General features: G+C 42.3%; 1 protein-coding gene across 1 annotated transcript in view; it reads right to left on the reverse strand.

The window, feature by feature from the left end:
- The window catches only part of ANXA13 (annexin A13), a 35142-nt gene that overhangs the window by 9115 nt on the left and 5146 nt on the right, over positions 1 to 20881 (reverse strand). Inside the window, exons 3-5 of the mRNA XM_006028469.3 lie at positions 5813 to 5888; positions 2588 to 2682; positions 500 to 670 (exon numbers count right to left, since the gene is read on the reverse strand). Of these exons, the coding sequence (XP_006028531.1) occupies positions 500 to 670; positions 2588 to 2682; positions 5813 to 5888 (342 nt within the window). The remainder of the gene's footprint in view (positions 1 to 499; positions 671 to 2587; positions 2683 to 5812; positions 5889 to 20881) is intronic.

Raw genomic sequence — 20881 nt, forward strand, 5'->3', positions numbered from 1 at the left:
TCTTGGCTGATGTGCCACAAATTAGCCCCCTCCCCTGAGTGTCACTTTTATCGTCTTCCTCTGTCTATGCTTTCCGTTCCTTGCTCTGCATTTCCTACCCCGCATGCTGTGTTGCTCTCTGTTTCCTTCCCTATCTGCCACATAGGGCACTATTTCCTGCCCTGTGTGCTGCCTGTCCCACCATGTGCTGTTGCCAATGCTACTTGTGGCACATGCACCACAGATTACTATCTCTGCATTAGAAGATAATGAAGATAGTGAAGGAATACTACTTTTGCACTGCAATATTCTTTATCTAACTACATTGTATTTGATGCCATTTCCTGAAGAACAATGTTGTTGACATGTGTATGAGAGACTCCTTTGGGCTGCAGCCACTAGCAAGAAATGCACCCCCATGCTTTTCAGGTATGACATATCATCCTCTAGAGGGTGATGGTGATGTACACAAACTGATGTGCTTGAGCTGACATATAACAGTGGTGGGAAATTCACCAACCTGATTGGTCCTTGTGCAGAGAATCTCGATCAGTAGTGACTCATCAGTGCCGCCACCTTTCATTGCTTTCTGAAGCTCTTGGGCTTCGTATTCACAAGGACGACCTAACAGAGCCAATGCAGTCTTTTCAAAATTCCCACTGAGTTCTCCTTTCAGCACCTCTTCCAAATCCTAAGAACAGAGCCAGAGGGGTTAGTTCCAGAGCTGAGGGGGTAGATGCATTTTTGCTTCTGCAGAAAATTTCACAAAGGATGTTCTCTTCTGAAATGGAGCAAAACCATTAAAAAAAAATCTTGTAAAATTAAATCCTTCCAAATTATTCTTCGGGTTGATTGAAATGATTTATTTAAAGGCAGCAAAGACATTCCTTTTCAAATCTGACATTTTTTATATTATGCAATATAGTCAAAAAGTGAAAGGAAAAAATCATTTTGATGCAAAAGAACTGAACGATTTTGCTCTGAAAAGGCCAAAATAGAATGTTTTGATTCTATCAAAATACTTTACAATTTTTTTATGAGAATCAAATTTTTAGCAAAATAAATGTGTTTCTAGGAATGGAGAATGATTTATTTGGAGAAATCAGCATATTCTGATTGTTAAATATTTAATTTGGAAAATTTCTGATTTGTTCTTGTTGATTCATAATATAAAAAATCCCTGGAAAAAAGTTATTTATGAATTTTAGATCTTTGGTAAATGAAAAGTAATGTTTATTGTTGTCTTTAATGATCTGTTTTAAGCAATTTGACAATGAATGATTCCTGTGCTATAGGAAGTCTTTCACAAATTCAGACCAAAGAAAAAAGAAATGTACTTTTAAATCTATGGGGCTTGAATCCCCTTTCACTTTCAGCAGCTTAAATCAACAGTCATGTTACTGAAGTCAAAAGACTTACATCAGTGTAAAAGTGCTGTTAAATGAAAGAAAAACTGAGATGTACAGCTCCATGCCTTGAGCAGAAACTACTTGCTACAATCTCTCAAGAGATTCATGCTGTACAGGCAAGTTTGATGTCTCCCAAAAGTGACAAACACCCCAAATGTTGGGTTGGTCATGAATTTCTGTCATAACTGTGATGTGTCATGATCTGATAATTTCAGAATCTGTGGAAAATGCTTTAAATATGGAACATTTTTTCTTGTCCTTAGGCAAAATTTTTACTGCCTTCAGCTTTGGCCTGTAGGTGGATTTTGGGGCCCAGTGCTCCCACCCTTCCTGACATTGATTAATGACTTGATCTGCAGGTGGACCTTAATTGACCACTAATTTAAGGCCAGCAGAATTCAGTCCTTTCCCTAAAGTAGTGTTTTGAGAGTGGTGTGTCCCTAAAGTATCTTTCTTATCTCTAAATTCCTCAGGCAGCTAGTCTTTCCCTTCAGCACCCAAGTACCAAAACAAACTTCTGACGTTTTGAACTGTATTTGGAATCCAAATTTTGCACTGATGTAAATCAGAACTCCATCAATTTAAATTAATACAATTACACCAGGGTAAAATTGGCATAAATGAGATCAAAGAAGTCTTTATGAATCTGCGTTGGTCTCAAAGGGATTTCTGAAGGGAATTTCCATTCCTACTTTCAGTGCATTTTTTACTCTCTGTTTCATGCATTCAGGCTCTGCTGAATTTTAGATAAAATGTTTTAAATTGGTAAAGGCCAATTTCCATTAACCAAGCAGTCTATGAGGCCCAAGATGATTAATTTGAAATGATTACAGAGTCAGAAATTAACTCCTTAATTCTGTACCTTTATGAGTTGCTGTACATATAGAATTATCCAAAGGGGTGAAATGTAGAGGCACATTTCTGAACCCAGAGCACCGGGTTCAAAATGAGCCATGGCAGCAACAATTGAGCCCCTTGAAGTGTGGGCTTGAGCCTCCCCAAGAACAGCTGAAGGCTGTTCCTAAATAGCCCAGTTGTAAATAGTTATCTGATTGGTTGGATTGAAGGGCCACAGGTGGATGGATGGCAATACTGTCCACCTCCCTGCTGTCCCATTGGCTACAGGAGATGGTGGGTCTTACCTATGCTAGCCCCATGTACCTTCTAGGCTAGGCAGCCCACGACTGACTGCGAAATACCTTGCTATATATGGTTTTGTACTTCTCTTTCACTTGTTGCCTCTGCTCTGATGATCGACTGGACAGAATTTCAATAATTGTCTTTTCGTCTGTTCCTAAAAAGAAAAAGAAAAAAAAAGTTAATGCAAACAAAGAAATCTCTCAGATTTCATTCCTGCAGACGGAAGAAAAGAAGGCCAAACACCATCTCTTCTAATTAGAAGAACATTTACTTTGGAAAGTCTGCTCGTGTTGACAATAGCTTCTTCTAGTGCCTAACAGTTACAACAGTTAATCTTATTTTACAAACAGTTCCAGTGTTCAGAACATGAAGTGGAAGTGCCAACGCTACTTAAAGCTCAACTATTATGAAGAGGTGCAGACAAAGGCATAGAAGGGCAGCATGGGGCAGTGCCAGCTCCTGCTGTGCTGATTCCAGCAGCCGGGTCAATTGCCAGGGCGGCAGCAGCTGCTTTTGCATGGTCCCCCCCAAAGGTAGTGCCCAGGGATGCTGTCTGTCTCAGTTACACTCCTGGGCACAGATCTCATGTTTCAGGGTAAAACAACCCTTACAGTAGCAGGATACTGGCTGCCACCGGCTGCCTGCTTTTCCTCTGGCAGGTTAGAGGGCTATGTTGTGTGTCTATATGACAAGCTTGACTGTGCAGTCTTAGTAATAGGTTAGACAACAATTTGTATGGATGGTTTGGATAGGGGTTGGACTGCTTTAGGTGTGGGGTTGGACTAGGTGACTTCCAGAGGTCCCTTCCAGCCCTACTTTTCTATGATTAACCCTTCAAGAATAAGGAAGGAATTTTATCCAGTAAGGCACTGAAGATGTAGCTGGGTGTATTAACTGTTGTGTTTGGAAATTAGCTTACTTGGAAGGACTAGTTATTGATTGCTGCTGGAATCCGGTTATCATTATACCAGTGGTCTGATCCAGCCCAGCATAGCTTGTGAGAAGTTAACCTATTTAAGTCAGTGGCAAAAAGCTCACTGACTTCAGTGAAAGTGGGATCAAGCCTATAGCAGTGCTAATCTTTGCTCTTTTACAGCTAGACCTACAAAAGGATTTAAGTGCCTGACTGTCACTCCAAGAACCTGAATCCAGAATATAGATCCTCAAAAGCTCCATGTAGTGGCCCTCTAACTCTGTAGGTATCCGAGTTCCCTCAGTGCCATATGCCATACACCTGGCTCACAATGTCAGAGCCAGAGGGTTGTGAGCATGGATACTATCATCAACACACCAAGGTTGGGTGAGAAATGGAGAAGGGCAAATGCAAGGCAGATACGAAGAGAGGAGCGAGGGGAGTAAGGTACAATGGCAAGAAAAGAGCCAATAATGTTTTGACATAGAAAGGAACAGCTGTGACATGGTGGTGAGGCAGCATCTGAGGATCTGTCATTTTTACTTACGTTTCCTGTCTGCCGCTATGATCCTACAAGTTGCTAATACAGTCAGAGTACCATCAATGTCCAGCCTACCTGCCAGAAAGCTTTGCCTATACCAGTGACATTGCCTTGGAGCAACGGTGAGTGGATCTCTTGGGAACAGCTTGATAACAAGAATGACCTTAAAAGATTTAGCCACTAGGAAAAATGATTGTCTCACCCCTTTCAAGTGCTTTTAATTTTCCTTCCCTAATTGAAAGAAAACTTGAGGTCTACAATAAACAGCACAAAGGCAACTCACTAAATAGTTACCTCATCCTGCTTGGTTCCCTGTCTGTGCTCTGTAAGCAGATGTTTGTGCTAAACAAAGATGCTCACATCCATTAGCCAGTGTTTGTGCCACTCCAGCCAGCAGGCTAATGATCTGGGATGTAAGCTTTAATGACATCACTAGAGAGAGATCATTTTAATCATGTGCTCCAGCGCATTGTATCATTGCACCCAATTGCATGAGTCATCGTTAACTTGAGCTGGAGGGGAAAATGTTTAATGTATTTGTAAAGGGCACATAAGTCGATGAGATGGAGACATTGGTGAAATGTCGGCAAGGCACCAAAAGGATCATGTGTCAGGTGAACTGAGCTCGCTGACTTGTGCCAGCCAGTAGTGACTTATTGTTTCCTTGTCCCTCCTCTGTCTGTATCCACCAGTTGTCTCTTTTCTTAAAATGCAGCCTGTGAGCTCTTTGAGGCAGGGACTGCCTTTTTATTCTGTGCCTGAATAGTACACAGTGCAGTGGGAACCTAGTCCTGAACAGGGCTTCTGGGTGCTATAGATACAATAAATAGATGATAACAACAAAGATAAATATCTGTATTTAGAAGCATTTGACTCATTCCCATCTGCATACGGATGCTGTCTAGATATGTCAGCAAAGAACAAGGATATGGGATTAGGTTTAATAGTTCCTGGTTAAAAGCCTAAGAGTAGGTTAGATGCATTGTTAGACACGGTGGTGCTTTGTCACTGCACCCAGCCGGTATGGAGGTATGTCCTCTGTGTGGCAGTCTTGCTTGGAGGATTGGTTAAGGAAGACGTGTCCCTCAAATTCAGGTGTCCTTAGATGGCTGCCAATGTAGCCTACCCCTTATGCCAGTATTGCAGCAGAACAGTTCATATTTTCCAGCTTCCTTAGCTTGCCCTGATCAGCCAGTCTGCTACTGCTGTTATTGGGATTGGCAACTTGATGGGTCTATTGCAGTAAAAAATGCCATCTTCACCTTACCCCCTGGGTGAAAGCCACACTTAACATACCAGGGATTGATTTAAAGCCCAACTCTGTGAGACACCAACTGGCTTCTCTGTCTGATGACTTCAGTGGAAGCTAGAGGTGGTCAGAAGCTTAGGGGAAGTGCTAAGGACTTCCTCGGATTGGCCCTGTAAGGAGGACAGAGTACTGGGGAGGAACATTTGTCTTGATTGGTTGGTGATTTCCTTCTTCATCATTGGGTCAGACAGGAACCTGATGTAGACGAATTATGTATAGATATTAAATGGACAGCTTTGCCTATACCAGTGACATTAAATGGATAGCTAGTATACATCTTAAGGGGGCATATTAATACTGCACGGTGCTTATAAAATGTTTTATATTGAATTTGTATGATGCTGTGTGAGTATCTATGAATCTATATTCATGTATACACAGAGGGTAGGGTACGTGAACTTTAGAGTTCATAGCAAGCTGAAACATTAGCTCTGGACAGATCAAGCCAGCTGTTTTGTTCCAAGCTTGTACTTGGGCCCATGGGGTTTTGTCCTTTATATTAAAAACAAGAGCATTCTTACCCATCCCTTTGCAAGCTTTGTGTAGTTTCTTGGCATCCCGTTCTGCATCAAAACTGTGACGGTGTCGAGTGGTTGACTAGAAAAGCAGAGACAACAGTAAGTGGAAAATAATTCTGCAGTGAGCTGTCTGAATTGTATTACATGGCATGTGGGCCAGAGTGGGTCAGATGGCCATCTGGTATTTATTCCCAATGTTTTGACTCGCTCCTTACCTACACAGAACTCCTATTGACTCAATCAGGTCTACTGATTGAGTAAAAACCGAGGGCTAGAGTATACAGATCTTACCAGTAAACACTTGCACAAATGGTTCCTTCCAATTAATGAGATTATTTATAGCACGAAAAAAATGATCACCAGTGTACACACTAGCTCTGAGTGAGGTCTTGAGGATCTAGCTAGGGTTGTCCAACTGGTGGACCCTGAGATCCTACCCAGCCACCACTTCCCCCACTACTCTGGCTGCAAGAGCAGCTGGGGTCTCTGGGCTTCACTTAGCTCCTTTTGGCTTTTGCTTCCTGCACCAGCCCCAGAAGGTGCCATGGCAAGGTGGAGCCATTGGTTCTGGAGGAGCCCACAGTGCAGTGCAGTGTAGCAGGCTGGTGGCAGGGGGAGGAGGGGGGGCGGGGTCTGCCTGTGCATGCGGTGTAGCATTGAAGAGTGGGGCTACCTGTACATGCTGCATGGAGGCAATGTTGGGGGTCTGCCTGAGGCTCACGCTGTTGTTGCCTATGCAGTGTGTCCCCCCTGCTTGTGTGGTCCAGGTGGGCCCCAACTACTTAAAAGTACGACAGCCCTAATCTAGCCCATGATAAAATGAAAAATAAATGTACCTATTTAAACATACATGCTTTTGTGGATAACCTGAGCTCAGATCCACTAAAGCCAAACCACAGAGGCTTAGTCCTGCAACAGTTACTTCTACAGATAGTCCGTTTTCATGGCAATAATTTTATGGATCTCACTGACACTGCTCTAGTAAATAAAGCAGGGGTGGCAAAATGCGGCCCGGGGGCCAGATGTTGCCTGCCAGGCCATTCCATCTGGACCGCGGGACCCCTAAAAAATTTAGAAAATTATTATTTATCTGCTCCTGGCTGCCTGTCATGCAGCCCTCGATGGCTTGCCAAAACTCAGTAAGCGGCCCTCCACCCAAAATAATTGCCCACCCCTGAAGTAAAGCATTCTTAAATGAGAAAAGGTTTACAGCTTTAGCCTTTAGATATATCAATGCTTCTGGGCATATTTACACTACAGTCCAAGGTATGCCAGAAGCTCATCTAGACATACCCATGCTAGCCAGCTCAGGCTGCAGAAATTCATATGGCGGCGTAAAGTGAAAGCAAACAGATGTTCATGCCATTTGTTCTGCCACAAATACCCAAATTCTTGGTGATGACAAAAGGTAGTATTAATTTGTGCTGCTGTTTTGTGGTAGATGTCTGTTTGTTTTAAGGCAAGAGACAGCGGGCAACCTAGAGCTACCTGCACTCTCCAGTCACCCCGGACAGATGCTCCCGGGGGGGCCCCGATCCTGCATGCCCTTGGAACTTCCCTGCAGGGGAATGGTGTGCCCCTGCAGGGGAATTCCCAGGGTGTGCCCCTAAAGCCTTGGGAGCGCCTGCCTCGGTTTTCCTGTTTGCAGAGGTGTGTCCTGAGTTGGAATCCCCCGCACCCATCTGCAAGCAAGGAAACCTGGGGCTTCCCTATTTGCAGAAACACACCCAAAGTGTTGACCCTGATCCTGAATAAATACTCAGGTGAGCTCTGAGCTGCTGCTACCACCTTGCTATTAGTACCAGAAGCGTAAACAGTGGTGAGTGAGCAGGGCACAAGCCCTAGGCACTGCCTAAGGGGGCTGCTGCAATGAAGCTAGAGATGCCTCATCCTCCCACCCCTGTCCCTGCTCCTGTTTATATCTTCCCTGTTCCAGCTCTGGCTCCAACTCCTGCAGTGGGGAGACCAGAGCAGCTGGGAGTTCACTGCTGATGTGGGAGATGTCACTTCCTTTTGTGTGACTGCTCAATACACATGTCAGTGGCCTCACCTCTCCCGCTGAGGCTAGAACACAAGGGCTGCCAAGACTGCAAGACCCACAGGACTGGAAGAAAAGCAGGAAAGATTGAGCCTGGTGTCCTCTGTAGCCTAATACTGGGATGGGGGAGACTGGTTCTGTTCCCTGATTCACTGACACATTTTACATTAGACAGTCACTGGATTCAACCAGTAATAATCCTGAGAACAGGGACTGTAGCCCAGGCATCTCTCTTTACCCATTGTGCCCAATAGTTTGTTAGATGTACAATCTTGTCCTAGGATCAGCGTCTCCTGCATTGAAATGAGTGGGCTGCCTCCTTGGCTCCCTAGCTCCTTTAGATCTGAGTAGACAGGGATGATTGTGGCTATGATGTTACATCTATTTTTACTGAAATTATTTTAGCAGAAGGTTACTTTTATGAGGATACACATCTGTAACCCCCTATAACAATGTAATATCTCCTTAGTCTCTCATTGCTTTCATAAGCTAATATTTGAATTGCTGTATCATTGTAATAAATCTTGACTGTTAGGTTATATGTTCCAAACAATATAATTCGATAGTATGTGATATCAAAGTATGCTATGTTATGGGAGTTTACCTGCCTAATTCTTCAAATGAAGCTGAAAATAAACCCATATGAATTATTAATATTTCCTATTGGTATTTTTATTTAAATTGCTCTAATACTTACTAAATTCTATCAAAATCTGGCAGCAAACTTGGATAATTCCTATAAATGAACTGGTGTCTGGGATTGTACCCTGTTTTTTACTGTGAAGATTTGTGTTTGCTATTATTTGATATAATTATGTTCTAGAGACATAAATGCTCACATTTGTGCTTGAACATTAAACAGTATCTGGTTTCTTTGTTCCTTACCACCTGGGTAGAGCTCTGAAGTTTTCTTTCCCCAGGTGACTACTGGCATAATTCTGAGAACAGATTTCACCTTTGTTCTTTGTAATGTCAGGCTGTACAGTAGCAGCCTAACTGGACTGAATAATGAGCTGGGATAGCTGGAATAATGGGATCTTACAATACAATGAAAACTTGTTCTGAATATTCCTTTCCATGATACAAAGGCTGCATGCACAATGAGTCTATTCATTAAGCACATGTGCATGCTGATACAAGAAGAGTCATACAGCATGTTCAAGTGACCCTCAGCAAATACGAGATTCAGTAGTCAACATGACTTACAGCTGGCCCCATGACTAGGTACTTTCTGTTTTTCACTGCATAGTCTCTTCATATCACTGTACTCTGTACAGGATGCCACAGGCTACTTTGTAGTATTTGCTTGTATGAAGTATTGTGGGATACTGATTGCATTAAAGATGCTATGAGCTACGATGTTATACTGGTAAGGAAGATAGGCTGCTCTGAGCCTTTGAGGTTGTTTTCATAGAATGATTGTTCAGAATTCTCATCACCCTGGATGCCTCTTTTTTAATGACTTGATAGACTATTAATACTCTATTAATACTCTATAAACTCACATAAATAAACAAGAGAGAAACTATTTCTATGTTATCTTGAAGTCCTCAAATACAAATAGAAGCCCATTCTCGCACAGAGTTAGTGTTTGTATTTCTGGAAAATTTCTGGAAAATGTTATATATTTATCTCTTAATTCTCAATGGACCACACTGCACAGTCATTACTCATTCCACCTGTGACAAAATTCCCATTGATAATAGAGGTGCACAGATATTAAAGTTGGGGAGGTGATACATGGATCTAGACAGTGTTGAATACTGACTTAATGATTTGCTCCAACTCTGTGATATCAAGTTTTACATGCAAACTTTATCCCAGTGTTTCAGAACATATCTTAAAATATGCTTGCCTTTATTATTCACCTCTCTTTCATGTGTCATAAAGCATCAATAATGATGATCTCTCACACATAACATTTGGGCATCTTCATTCTGAAGAATCACAAAGTATTTTATAAACTGCACACCACTTACTCCTTATGTTCTTTAATTATGTTCTGTTGAAGGAGGCAGTTATAGGAAAGTTGATACATGTGAGTGGAATAAATACTGACATTGAACTGTCATTTATAGTCAATTCAGAATTAAAATCCTATTGAGATAAATACTAGTCAGAGCTATTGTTTCAGGATATCTTTGGACTCAGGCAGTCATTAGTAAATTTGTTATGCTGTTCATATTTACAAAGGATTTCTTTGCAATCAGAAGGACTAGAGATAATGCTGAGAATTCAACAAAGGATGCTTAGGTTCTGGAATGCAGAATACAGCTATCAGGGAAATGTACCAGCTCTCTGAGCAGCTGCAAGCCATCCAAATTCAATCTCTCATCTTGCCCACTTCAAAATCTTAGGCACAAGGAATACATCTTATTTACATTTAATAAGCTTTTGTCTAAATGCAAAAGCAAGCGATAACAATTATTAACAAAATACATGTGATGTGTTGGCAATGATGTCAATACCATGCATAAATTATGAAAAGTATATTTGCCAGAATGTATAATAGATTCCAGTTAATTCCTGTTTATCTGATACATTGTGATCCTTCCCCAGTGTGGTATCCATTTCAGTCGTTAATGTCTAATCTATCATGGATCTTTTTCCCCAGAGTCCTGCACTTTGCATAGTCTTTTATAGCTGTGCAAAGTGAGGGGAAAGGATGCAAAATGATACCAAGGCAGAATGGCAGTCTTTTAGGTACACTTTGTACAGGTGTGAATGACTACTCAAGACACACTGATGAAGAGACAGAGCCTGGCTTGGTAGTTGCAGAGACCCTAAGCTAACCTAATTTAACCTAACTTGGTAATATAAGAAGAGATCCTACTAAGATTATATACATCCCACTTGTCTTCTCAAGAAGATGTCAGTTTGGCAGATTTGACAGACCAGCAGCTTCAGGCTTCTCCTCAAAGGGTAAAGTAAGGAAATACTGAAACAGGATTCTAATCCATGTATAGTCCAAAAGAATTACTCCAACAGTGTGACGTCAGAAGTGTTGCTCTGGATTTACTTGTATGTAGCTATGGACAGAATACAATCAATTGATTTCAGGAATGATGGTAGCAGTTCATGGCTCATAGACTCCAATGGGCTAATTCTCCACTGCTTTGTATTTTGCATTGTCATTTGTAGCTGTGCACAGTGAAAGGCCAGTGGATGTATACTGCAGTCTTTCTGGTCTGGGGTTTCCTTCCACTTTTCACTGGTACTGTAGAGGTGTGCATTTCTACACCATGGGCAAGGCAAGTAATAATGTGTCCTAGTGTGACTGCAAGAAAAGAGATAGCTACTTTTTTTTTTAATTGACAGGGTACTTAAGGAGCTGGCAGGCATTGTAGCTCAGCCACTGGCATGGATCTTTGAGAACTCATGGCACTCAGGTGAAGTGCCCAAAGATTGGAAGGAGGCCAATGTGGTGCCTATCTTCAAGAAAGGGAGGAAAGTTGATGCGGGGAACTACAGGCCCATCAGCCTGACCTCTATCCCGGTGAAGATCTTGAAAAATATTATCAAAGAGACCATTCTTGACAAACTGGATGATGGCAACATCCTGAGGGACAGCCAGCACAGGTGTGTTGTGGGTAGGCCTTACCTGACCAATCTCATCTCCTTCTATGACCAGGTGACCTATCACCTGGACAAGGGAGAAGAGGTTGACGTCATATATCTTGACTTTAGAAAAGCCTTTGATCTGGTGTCCCATGATCCCCTCATGGAAAAATTGGCCAACTGTGGCCTCGGCTGCATTGTAGTCCAATGGCTGGGGAATTGGCTCCGAGGTCGGACTCAGAGAGTGGTGGTCAACGGAAGTAAATCATTGTGGTGTGCCGTGATCAGTGGGGTCTCCCAAGGTTCAGTCCTTGGGCCTATACTCTTTAACATCTTTATTAATGACTTAGACATTAGTGTCAGAAGCGGACTGGCCAAGTTCGCTGATGACACCAAACTTTGGGGTAAAGCGTCCACATCTGAGGATAGGCTGGTGATCCAGGCTGATCTTGACAGGCTCAGAAAATGGGTGGATGAAAACCTGATGGTATTCAACACTGAAAAATGCAAGGTACTCCACCATGGGAAAAAACCCCGCAGCATGCTTATAGGTTTGGCAGTGCTACGCTTGCTAGCACCATGGCTGAAAGGGACTTGGGGGTCACGATTGACCACAAGATGAATATGAGCTACCAATGTGATGTCGCAGCTGGTAAAGCGAGCAAAATTCTGGCTTGTATCCATAGATGCTTCTCAAGCAAATCCCAGAATATCATCCTCCTGCTGTACTCGGCATTGGTGAGGCTGCAGCTGGAGTACTGCATCCAATTCTGGGCTCCACAATTTTAAAAGGATGTGTAAAAGCCTGAGAGAGTCCAGATGAGAGCCATGCGCATGATCCCTTCCAGCCCTAATGTCTATGAAATCTATGACAGCAGTCATTTGTTTTCAGCAGACGTTTGGGATAGGATTTCTTAATACAAATCTCATCTGCTAATCAGTAATATCCAGGTCTTGAAGAATTTTCCATTTATGGCCAAGTTTTGCAGTTACTGTGCAGAGTTGCATTAGTAGCTAGGAAACTGGTAGCTCATATATGAAACCTAACGTTATAGAGGGAGGGAGTCCCATGCATTTATCAATCCTATATATAGGTTTCATAAAAACATAAATGAATAAAGTTATATTCTTTAAGAGAGCAATTTCTTGATCAGCTGAAAGTTTCCAAATGATGGTGAAAAGATGCATGTTTTTCATGTGCCAGTTTCACTGGCATGGGAATGTATTGATTTAGTAGAATTTGACCTTTCATTTTTAGATTACTGTAAATCATTAACTAATATATTCTGAGAATACCCGTCTAACAGTAATAAGAAAGGTAATATAATTATCACCATTTTCCAGGCAGTTTATTAGATTAATGGAGGTAAGTGATCGGTCAAGGACAGCTCATGAGTCGGCTCCAAAGCTGGGACTGAAATTCTAGAGTGCCTGGCTACAAGTCTTGTACACACACACTGGGACAGTCTTCCCCCACTCCATGGTGATGCTCCCAAGGTATTACTGCTGCCTACCCCAGTGATATGATCAGGTGGTATTCTTAGCATAAGAAGAATGATACCCCAACCCAGTATACAAAGTATAAGATGCTTCCACAGCCCACACTAAGCTCTCTAAACATGGGGTAGTCCAGGTTACTAAGACATTGACACCAGCCATGGCTTAGTGCATGTTACTCATTTAGAAACCATGCACTGAGTCACTGTTTATTTTATGATTTTTTTATAGACGGCACTAGATTAGATAATAGTTTCCGGTACTGTTAAAATTTTGATGGGACCATAATGCCTTGTTGTCACCTTGTAATGTAGCCTATAGATTTCTGAAAGGTCAGATGACACTTGCGGTTTCTGATAGACATAGGTGCATAGAACTGAAAGGGAATTTGAGGGTTAGTGGGTGCGTCTACACAAGATGCTTACTGCGCAGTAGCCTAATAACAGTGTGCAGTAGTGTGCCAGTCCAAAATCGTGCAAAACCTATTGCACAGTGTTATTAGGCTACTGCGTAGTAAACGTCAGAAAAAACCCCATGTGCCGGTGCTACTGCTCAGTAAATGTAGTTACTGTATATTTAGTTAGAGCTTCATTAAGCAAGTACTAAATTAAGTATGCAGTTACTACTGTGTATTAATGAACATATAGACACTCCCAGTGCGTCCAGGCCCTGTTATCTCAGGAGCCATGCCAATAAATCCCTTTTATGAAGTGATCAAGCTCCATCTAAAATCAGTTAGCTTTTTGGTCCTCCCTGCACTACTCTTACTAGAAAGCCTTTCAAGAACCTCACTGCTCTATTAGTAAAAAAACCCAAACCCTTCTGATTTCCAGCTGAGATGTATTCATGCCCAGTTTATGCCCATTTGCTTTCCTCTTTTTTCTTCCCTATTGTTTACTTTCATACTATATTTATAAAGACCAGTAATATCTAGTTTTAGCCCTTGCTTTGCTAAGCTAAATAAACCAAGCCCTTTAGTCTTTTCTTATCAAACAGGTCCACTATTCCCCTGTTCATCCAAGTTTCCTGTCTCTGCACCTGTTCCAGTGTAATGCAGCTTTCTTGAATGTGAGTGATCAGGAATGTACACACTAGTCTCCCCTCTCTCCGGGGGTTTTTTTTTTTGGCTTAATACATTCTAGGATTGCATTTCTCTTTACCATAGCTGTATCATTAGTGGCTCATAGTCATACTACAATTCATTTCTACATCCAGCTATTTCTTCTCCTTTGCTGTTTCTAAATTCCAAACATATAACAAAAGTTCATGTTATTACACACCGAATACATGACTTTGTATTTTGTACTACTGATTTTCATTCCATTTCTGTCATTCCACCCTTCAAAATCATCAATTTCTTCCTGCATGTTATTCCAATCCTCTTTGGTATTAACAACACCTCCCAACTTTGTCTCATCAGCAGTAGATCTTTCCTATTCCTTGTGCTAAGGTCAGTGAAAATAGTATGCTTTATTCATGCTGCTTTTCCACACTGCTGTCTAGGATTCGCTATACTAAATTATAAATGAGCCAGAGGAAAAGAGGAAATGGAGATTGTCTGTTCTGATTATATGATGATTAATGTTTACAGTGTGGATGGAGGACATTCAGGTCCTTAGGGGCTTGGATTGGTCATGTTGACCTTTGAATTTTAGTCTGGTTTCAGGAATCCAGTTAGGACCCATCCACAATAACAATTAAGAATAGAATTATCTGGAGCATGTTTATGTTCTTTGTTAGTTATCTGAAGTGATAGATCACTCCAGACTGCGAGTAGCAAAAATGTCAAGAATTCAAGTGTCAAAGCTGCATTAAATGCAGGAAACAGAATGCTAAAAACCCTGAAAACACATGAGATTCATGACTCTCCTTTGTCCAAGGTTGCCACAGATTTTTTGGAATTAAATTGGATAGATTATGGTGGGCAGATTCGATTTTGGGTGGTCTAACACTCACATTCTTTAACTGAGCTGTTGCATAGCGCATCAAGTGTTTCTATAACACATTGTAAATGACAATTTACTTGCTGTGGGCTTTCAGATGTGTCTATAACTGATAACGGCACACAATAATCAGTGACTCATTCTGGGTATTCACTTTTCATGTATCAGTACAAGCATACATGCAAAGTTTTTACTATGCAAAGGCAACTGGGCTAGCAGAAAAGCTAGTGCAACTAGAAAAGAACTAGAAAATACAAAAGCTCCAGTGGATTCAAAAGATATATACTTCATGTTGTTAGACTTTTGATCTGATCTGACCACATTGCAGAGGGGGTCAGAGGATGCAAAGTTTGCAACCAAAATCTATCAAGTTTCATGAGCTAAGTCAATTCACTTGAAAGTACAGTGAAGCCTCATTATGACAACCCCCTCCCCACAAAACAGGAAGAAATCTCCTTAAAAGAGGGTGTTTGCTGTAGTTGAGTTAACCAGTTTCCTGCATAAGGGAAAAATCAGTTGCTACTTTCTGGATAGTTAAAAGCAGGAGGGTTATTATTAACAAGATTTGTTATGAGGTTGTTTTGTAGTTAGAAACGAACAGAAGAAACTACAAAAATAGGCCAGCTTCTTGTTTTGCTAGAGGGTGAGAATTAGGTTTCCAACAAAAAAACTAAATCTAGTTCTATGTTGAAGTAAGAGCTATTTTTCCACTTGTATCACCAACATTTGATGTCATAATCACCCTGAATGATTGATCCCACTGGGGGAACACAAAAACGCTAGGAAAGGTGAATATTGACAATACTCTATGGTTCAGTGAACATGCACACTGACTGATGTAAGACAACCTCTCAGTTGCAGAAAACACCAGGAGCAGCAAACACAAGCCATGACAGAAGGAACAGATAAAGAAGAAGTGGCCATGGGAAAGCTGTTGCGATTCAGAAATAGTAGGTGCTGGGGACTGCAATATTCCAGAGGGATTCAGGTGTTTTACCCTCACCTTTGTACTCAGCCTCTGCATACGTGTGCCTAACTAGTAGGCTGTCCTGGTTTGTGGTTGGTTTTGGGTGTTATGTTTTCATTACATTTGAATCTAAGGGAATAAAAAGTGAGCATGTAACAGTAGTCTTTAGAATCACTGTGGACTGACCCTCTGCCCTGGCACAGGGTCGTTAACCCGTTACAACACTGATCCCCATCCTGTAAACAAACTGAAACTCCTCTTTTACCACTGTTCCTGTGTATTGCATGCATTTAATGCAGTTCATAGCAAAAGGCACTGGAGACAGCTACTTTTTGATAGAATCTGAACACGCAATTTCACAAACAGGAATTCAAGCCAGACTTTACTGCTACAAATGAGCTGTAATTTCCCTAAAATTAAGCACAAAAAATATGGAAGGAGAAAAACAGGGTAGAAACCCTGGACAGTAATTAAATTGACAATTTTACAGTATGTCTCATTGTAGCTCAGCCTTTGATTTATGGACCCAAAGTCCCTAAAACTTTCAGGGAATATCCCATATCCAGATAATGAAGCAATTTATTCTCAATCAATCTAGAATTTTGGCATTTCCTTTTTGGTGTCTTGCCTATCAAGTAGCCATAAGCAACTAATATACTTGTTAATATTTTAAAAGGTAGGAAAGAGGTGCTTATCTCATTAGTAAAGTTGAATTTGATGCATTATGATCTCAGAGGACAGCCTTACACAAATCAGTGCCTACATCATTTATCAGTGCACTAATACATGAGATCAAATATTCATTGCAAGAGAAATTTTTAATGAGCTGAAATGTAACTGAAAGTTGAGGTTAACTAGACCAACAGTACTGAGTAACAAAAAAAGGAGGCCTTGTATTAGACCTTGAGGTTTAAGCTCCCATGTCACATGGATAATAATAACCCACGCCGTTATCAGGATGAACTGTAAACTTTTGTCCAGAAGAGGCGGTATGAATTATCACTAGCATGATCAGTGTCATTAACTTCTATGCATTCCCTTCCATATATTATTATTTTGTCAGTCTGGTACATTTTAAAGTACAGGGTGAACATGCATATCATATTCTAACCATATTAGGAAGCTGGTTTGCCAGAAGTGAGTTGTTATTAGGTTGCACTTCCCCGTCACACAAATGTGGTCAATCTGTTTCACCATTATCTCTGTTTCTTTGACTCAAGGCAGCTGTAATAGGATGGTCTGGGCCTTTAAGAGGGAACAGTCAGCCCTACTGAGGAACTTTTGGATAATAAGGGAGTGTACCACTTGTAGCTTAAAACCCCAAGCAAGTAAACGGTGAGGGAACAGTTTGCAAACTGGAGGTGAGTTGTGAACAGAACAAGCTTGCTGCTATGTTGTGGCTAACGCCAAAGAGTTTTCCTCCTAGTGCCCAGGACAGGGCATCAGGGTTTTGCTTTGTTTGGTTTTGGTTGTTGGTTTGCTGCTGCCTTTTATTTGGGAAGATTGTCTGAAGAGCTGCGAAGGAAGCATAAACCTGCCTGCAGAAAGTCAGGCCCTGCTTACCACCCATCTAGCGACAAGTCACAGCTGTGCAGGTTGGGGACAGTCAGAGAAGGTTTTTAGCTTTAAGGTGTGACAGCTCCAAACTTGAGCTAGCACTAACACTGAGCAACATTTGAGCAGCTCAAAGTGCAACATGTAACAAGGCCCTTTGTCTGTCCTTGGTTTCTAGCCATTGGTTTTTCTCTAGTAATACCAAGGTTTTTTTTTCTTTCAAGGTATTTATATATAGCAAGCAAGTCACCTTTCAAAAACTGAATAGATCAAGCTCTGTAAGTGTCTCACTGGAAGGTGTTTTCTCTAGCCCTTGAATAACTTCTGCACTCTTTTCAAGTAAAGATATTCCCTTTTCAAATGTGGACCTTAGGGCTGGACGTAGTAATCTAATATCATTTACACCCTTGCCCAAAGAAGAAGTAAATTTACCTCTCCCATCTTGATCACTATTTTCCTCTTTACAAGTTATAGTTGCACTAGTCCTTTTCACCACAGAATCACAATAAGAGTATATATTCAGTTGCTGTTCCACAATGATCTTTAAACACTCTTCAGAATCACTATTTGCCAGCAATCAGTCCCCAGTTCTGTAAATATGGCTTGCATTCCTTGGTCCTACATGCGTAACTTTACATTTGGCTGTATTAAAACACATTTTATTTGAATGGACCAAATGTACCAAATAATACAGACATCTCTATGGGATTGTCGGGTATTCATTATTTACCACTTCAACCTTTTTCTATCATCTACAGATGTTATCAGTGGTGAGTTCATATTTACTTCCAGACTGTTGATGGAAACATTGGGTCTGGTAGCAATCACTGTGAAACTCTGACTTATTGAGATGTATCAGGCAATTGTTGTTCCATGTACTGTGTGCTTCATATACATTGTTTTATGCTAATCAGAATACCATATGGTATTTAGTCAAACGCCTTACAAAATCTTTTACGCTTAGCAACAAAACTTGTAGAGTCCTCAGAAAATGAAATCCAGATTGTTTAATAGGATTTATTGTTCATAGAACCATGTTGAATGGCATCCTAGTCCTTTTTTAAGATGGCAGACACTAAGTATATGTCTCATAAAACCCAGCCCACCTGCTTCCACTCCATAATCTCCTCTGCCAGAGTTGAGGTGATAAGAGTGCTCTAGCGGCACCTCCATACCACTCTCAAGATCTCAACATCTCAAGAGAAAGGCAACAGCATTAGGGAGCTTCTTTACTGCTGTATTTCCAGATTTGGAAAATCCAGCAAAGGAGCAGGTGACTAGGTCTTTTTTTTAGGAGCAACCACAACAGTAATATGGAGCCAGTGTAGGCACAACCTAAGTCATACATACATTGTGAACAAAAAGAGGCTAAGTCAGGAGAGGGGTAAAGGAGGAGATGAGAGTTGTCACAAGGGAGGTTAGAAGATGGGATGGGACAAGTGGGGCAAGTGGGTAGTTTAGAGGAGGGGAGGGTGGTAGAAAGGGAAAGGGGGAGTTCACATTGTTTTATCAATTTACTCTTAAAAGAAACCAGTAAGAACTATAAGAGCTGCACTGCTGCACCTACACTGGTTTATTTGAATAGCCCTTCAAGGCCAGGTACTTAATATTTTTGCAACACGGTGCTTAAAATGGGCCTCCCCAGGTTTTGCCCTATGTATTCAGGGTTTAGTGTAGAGACCATGCTTCCTTTCTCTAGCCCTTTCCATAGCACTCATTAAGATGGTGCTTGTTGGTGTCATTTATCTTAGGACACACAGGTCACACTGCTGCTATTGTTGTAATGAGAAGTGTTTCACTTCATGTATTCTGATGAATCTCAGCTCTGTGTGCTGATCTGAGACCGACACATTGGGGTTCTTTCTATTGGGTTGTATTGTATTGGGATTGTCTGTCCTGTTAATCAGAAAACAAATGATATTTGTGTTAGTGAGTGGAGTGAGAGACTGAGCACTGGGATGATGAATGCAAACTTTGAGAGGAACACAGAGCTTGTGTGCATCGAACTGAGAATTGTAGCATGCCGCTCTCTCAGCTGTTCCTCAAGGCCAGGGGAAGAAAAGAGGCAGCCAACTCATTCAGCACTCCAGAACCCAAGCAGCAGGCTGTGCAGGTGGACAGCTGCTGATGTATTACCCCACTCTTCTCCTGCAAGGTAGAGTCAGCTGCTCTAAATCCTGCTCACAAGCAAGTCTTGTAAGCAAGTAGCTAGGAATTACAGCCCGTTGCACGTCTTCCTTCAGGAATTGGGAAGGCTTCTTTCAGTGAAGCTCCAAACAGCCTTGCAAGGGAAATGCAGTTAACATACCATCGGCTCTGTCCACCAGCTGGGCTCCATGATCTGCTTCCTTATTCCCAGCAGCCCCAAGCTGTTGCCTTTTGCTTCTTAAGTGCACTAGGGAGACTAATTCATAAACTGTAATACCGAAAGGGACCACTGCATCAAACAGCCTGACCTTTAAACTCCACTCAGTGTTGAGACTGGTAACTCATGTTTGACCAGAGCTCATTTTGGAAAAAAGCACCCAGTCTTGATTTGAGGACTTCAAGAGAGGGGGGATTCACCACTTGGGCAGTTTATTCCTATGATTAATCACCCACTTGGTTAATGATATGTCTGTTTCCCAATCATGGGCAACCGGTGCCTCCTGTGTCAGGGGGACACGTGCCCCCCAGCGACCAGTCAGCGACCGGGGAGGGTCCCTCTGCAGCTGATCTCACCGAGTGGGAGGGGTGGGTCCCCTCGAGGCCGATTGCGCTGACTGGGAAGCGTGAGCCGCGTGCCCAGAAGGAGAAACCAAACAACAACTGCACACCCAGAAGTGGCACTTCTCCTGGCACCCCCACTCCCTGGCTGGCCCTCGCGGGAGGCACCGGCCCTCCTGCCTGCCCCCCTGCCCATCGCCTAAGCGGGGAGCGCTGGCTGTGAGGGGGTTCACCAGCGCTCTCAGGAGGTGCACATGCACCCCCGTGTACCCCCTACATGTTGCCACTGTTCCCAATCTGAATTTGTTTGGCTCTAACCCAGGGGTTGGCAAAATGGCAGATCCAGCTGGCGGCTAGGTTTTTCCCAGCAGCCCCTGCCTGCATCCCTGCGGCCAGTTTCCGTGGAGACCCCAGCAGCAGCAGCGCCATGACAGTGGGGTGGGGGGCAGGGTTTCCATGGAGACCAGCCCCAGCAGCACTGGCAGGGCATGTGGCTGGGCAGGGAGCTATTCCATAGCCGGGGATGAGATCTTGCAGTGGTGACAGCATGGTCTGAGGCCAGCAATCACCCTAAACACACCAAGAAAGCTGTAATATGCAGCCAAGCCCTTCGATACCACCGATTTTGCACTGAGAACACCCGTGATCGTTACCTCATAAAGCGCAAAAGGGCTTGCACCCAAAAAGGACAGTCGTGGAGAGAGAGAGATCACACTTTTGAAAGAGCCACTTGGATACCACATGAAGAATTGCTGCAGTACAAAAAGAAAATCCCCATGAATTGCACACCATTAGTTGTCTCCCTGGAA

This window comes from Alligator sinensis, unplaced genomic scaffold (genome assembly GCF_000455745.1).
Source record: "Alligator sinensis unplaced genomic scaffold, ASM45574v1 scaffold681_1, whole genome shotgun sequence".
NCBI lineage: Eukaryota > Metazoa > Chordata > Crocodylia > Alligatoridae > Alligator > Alligator sinensis.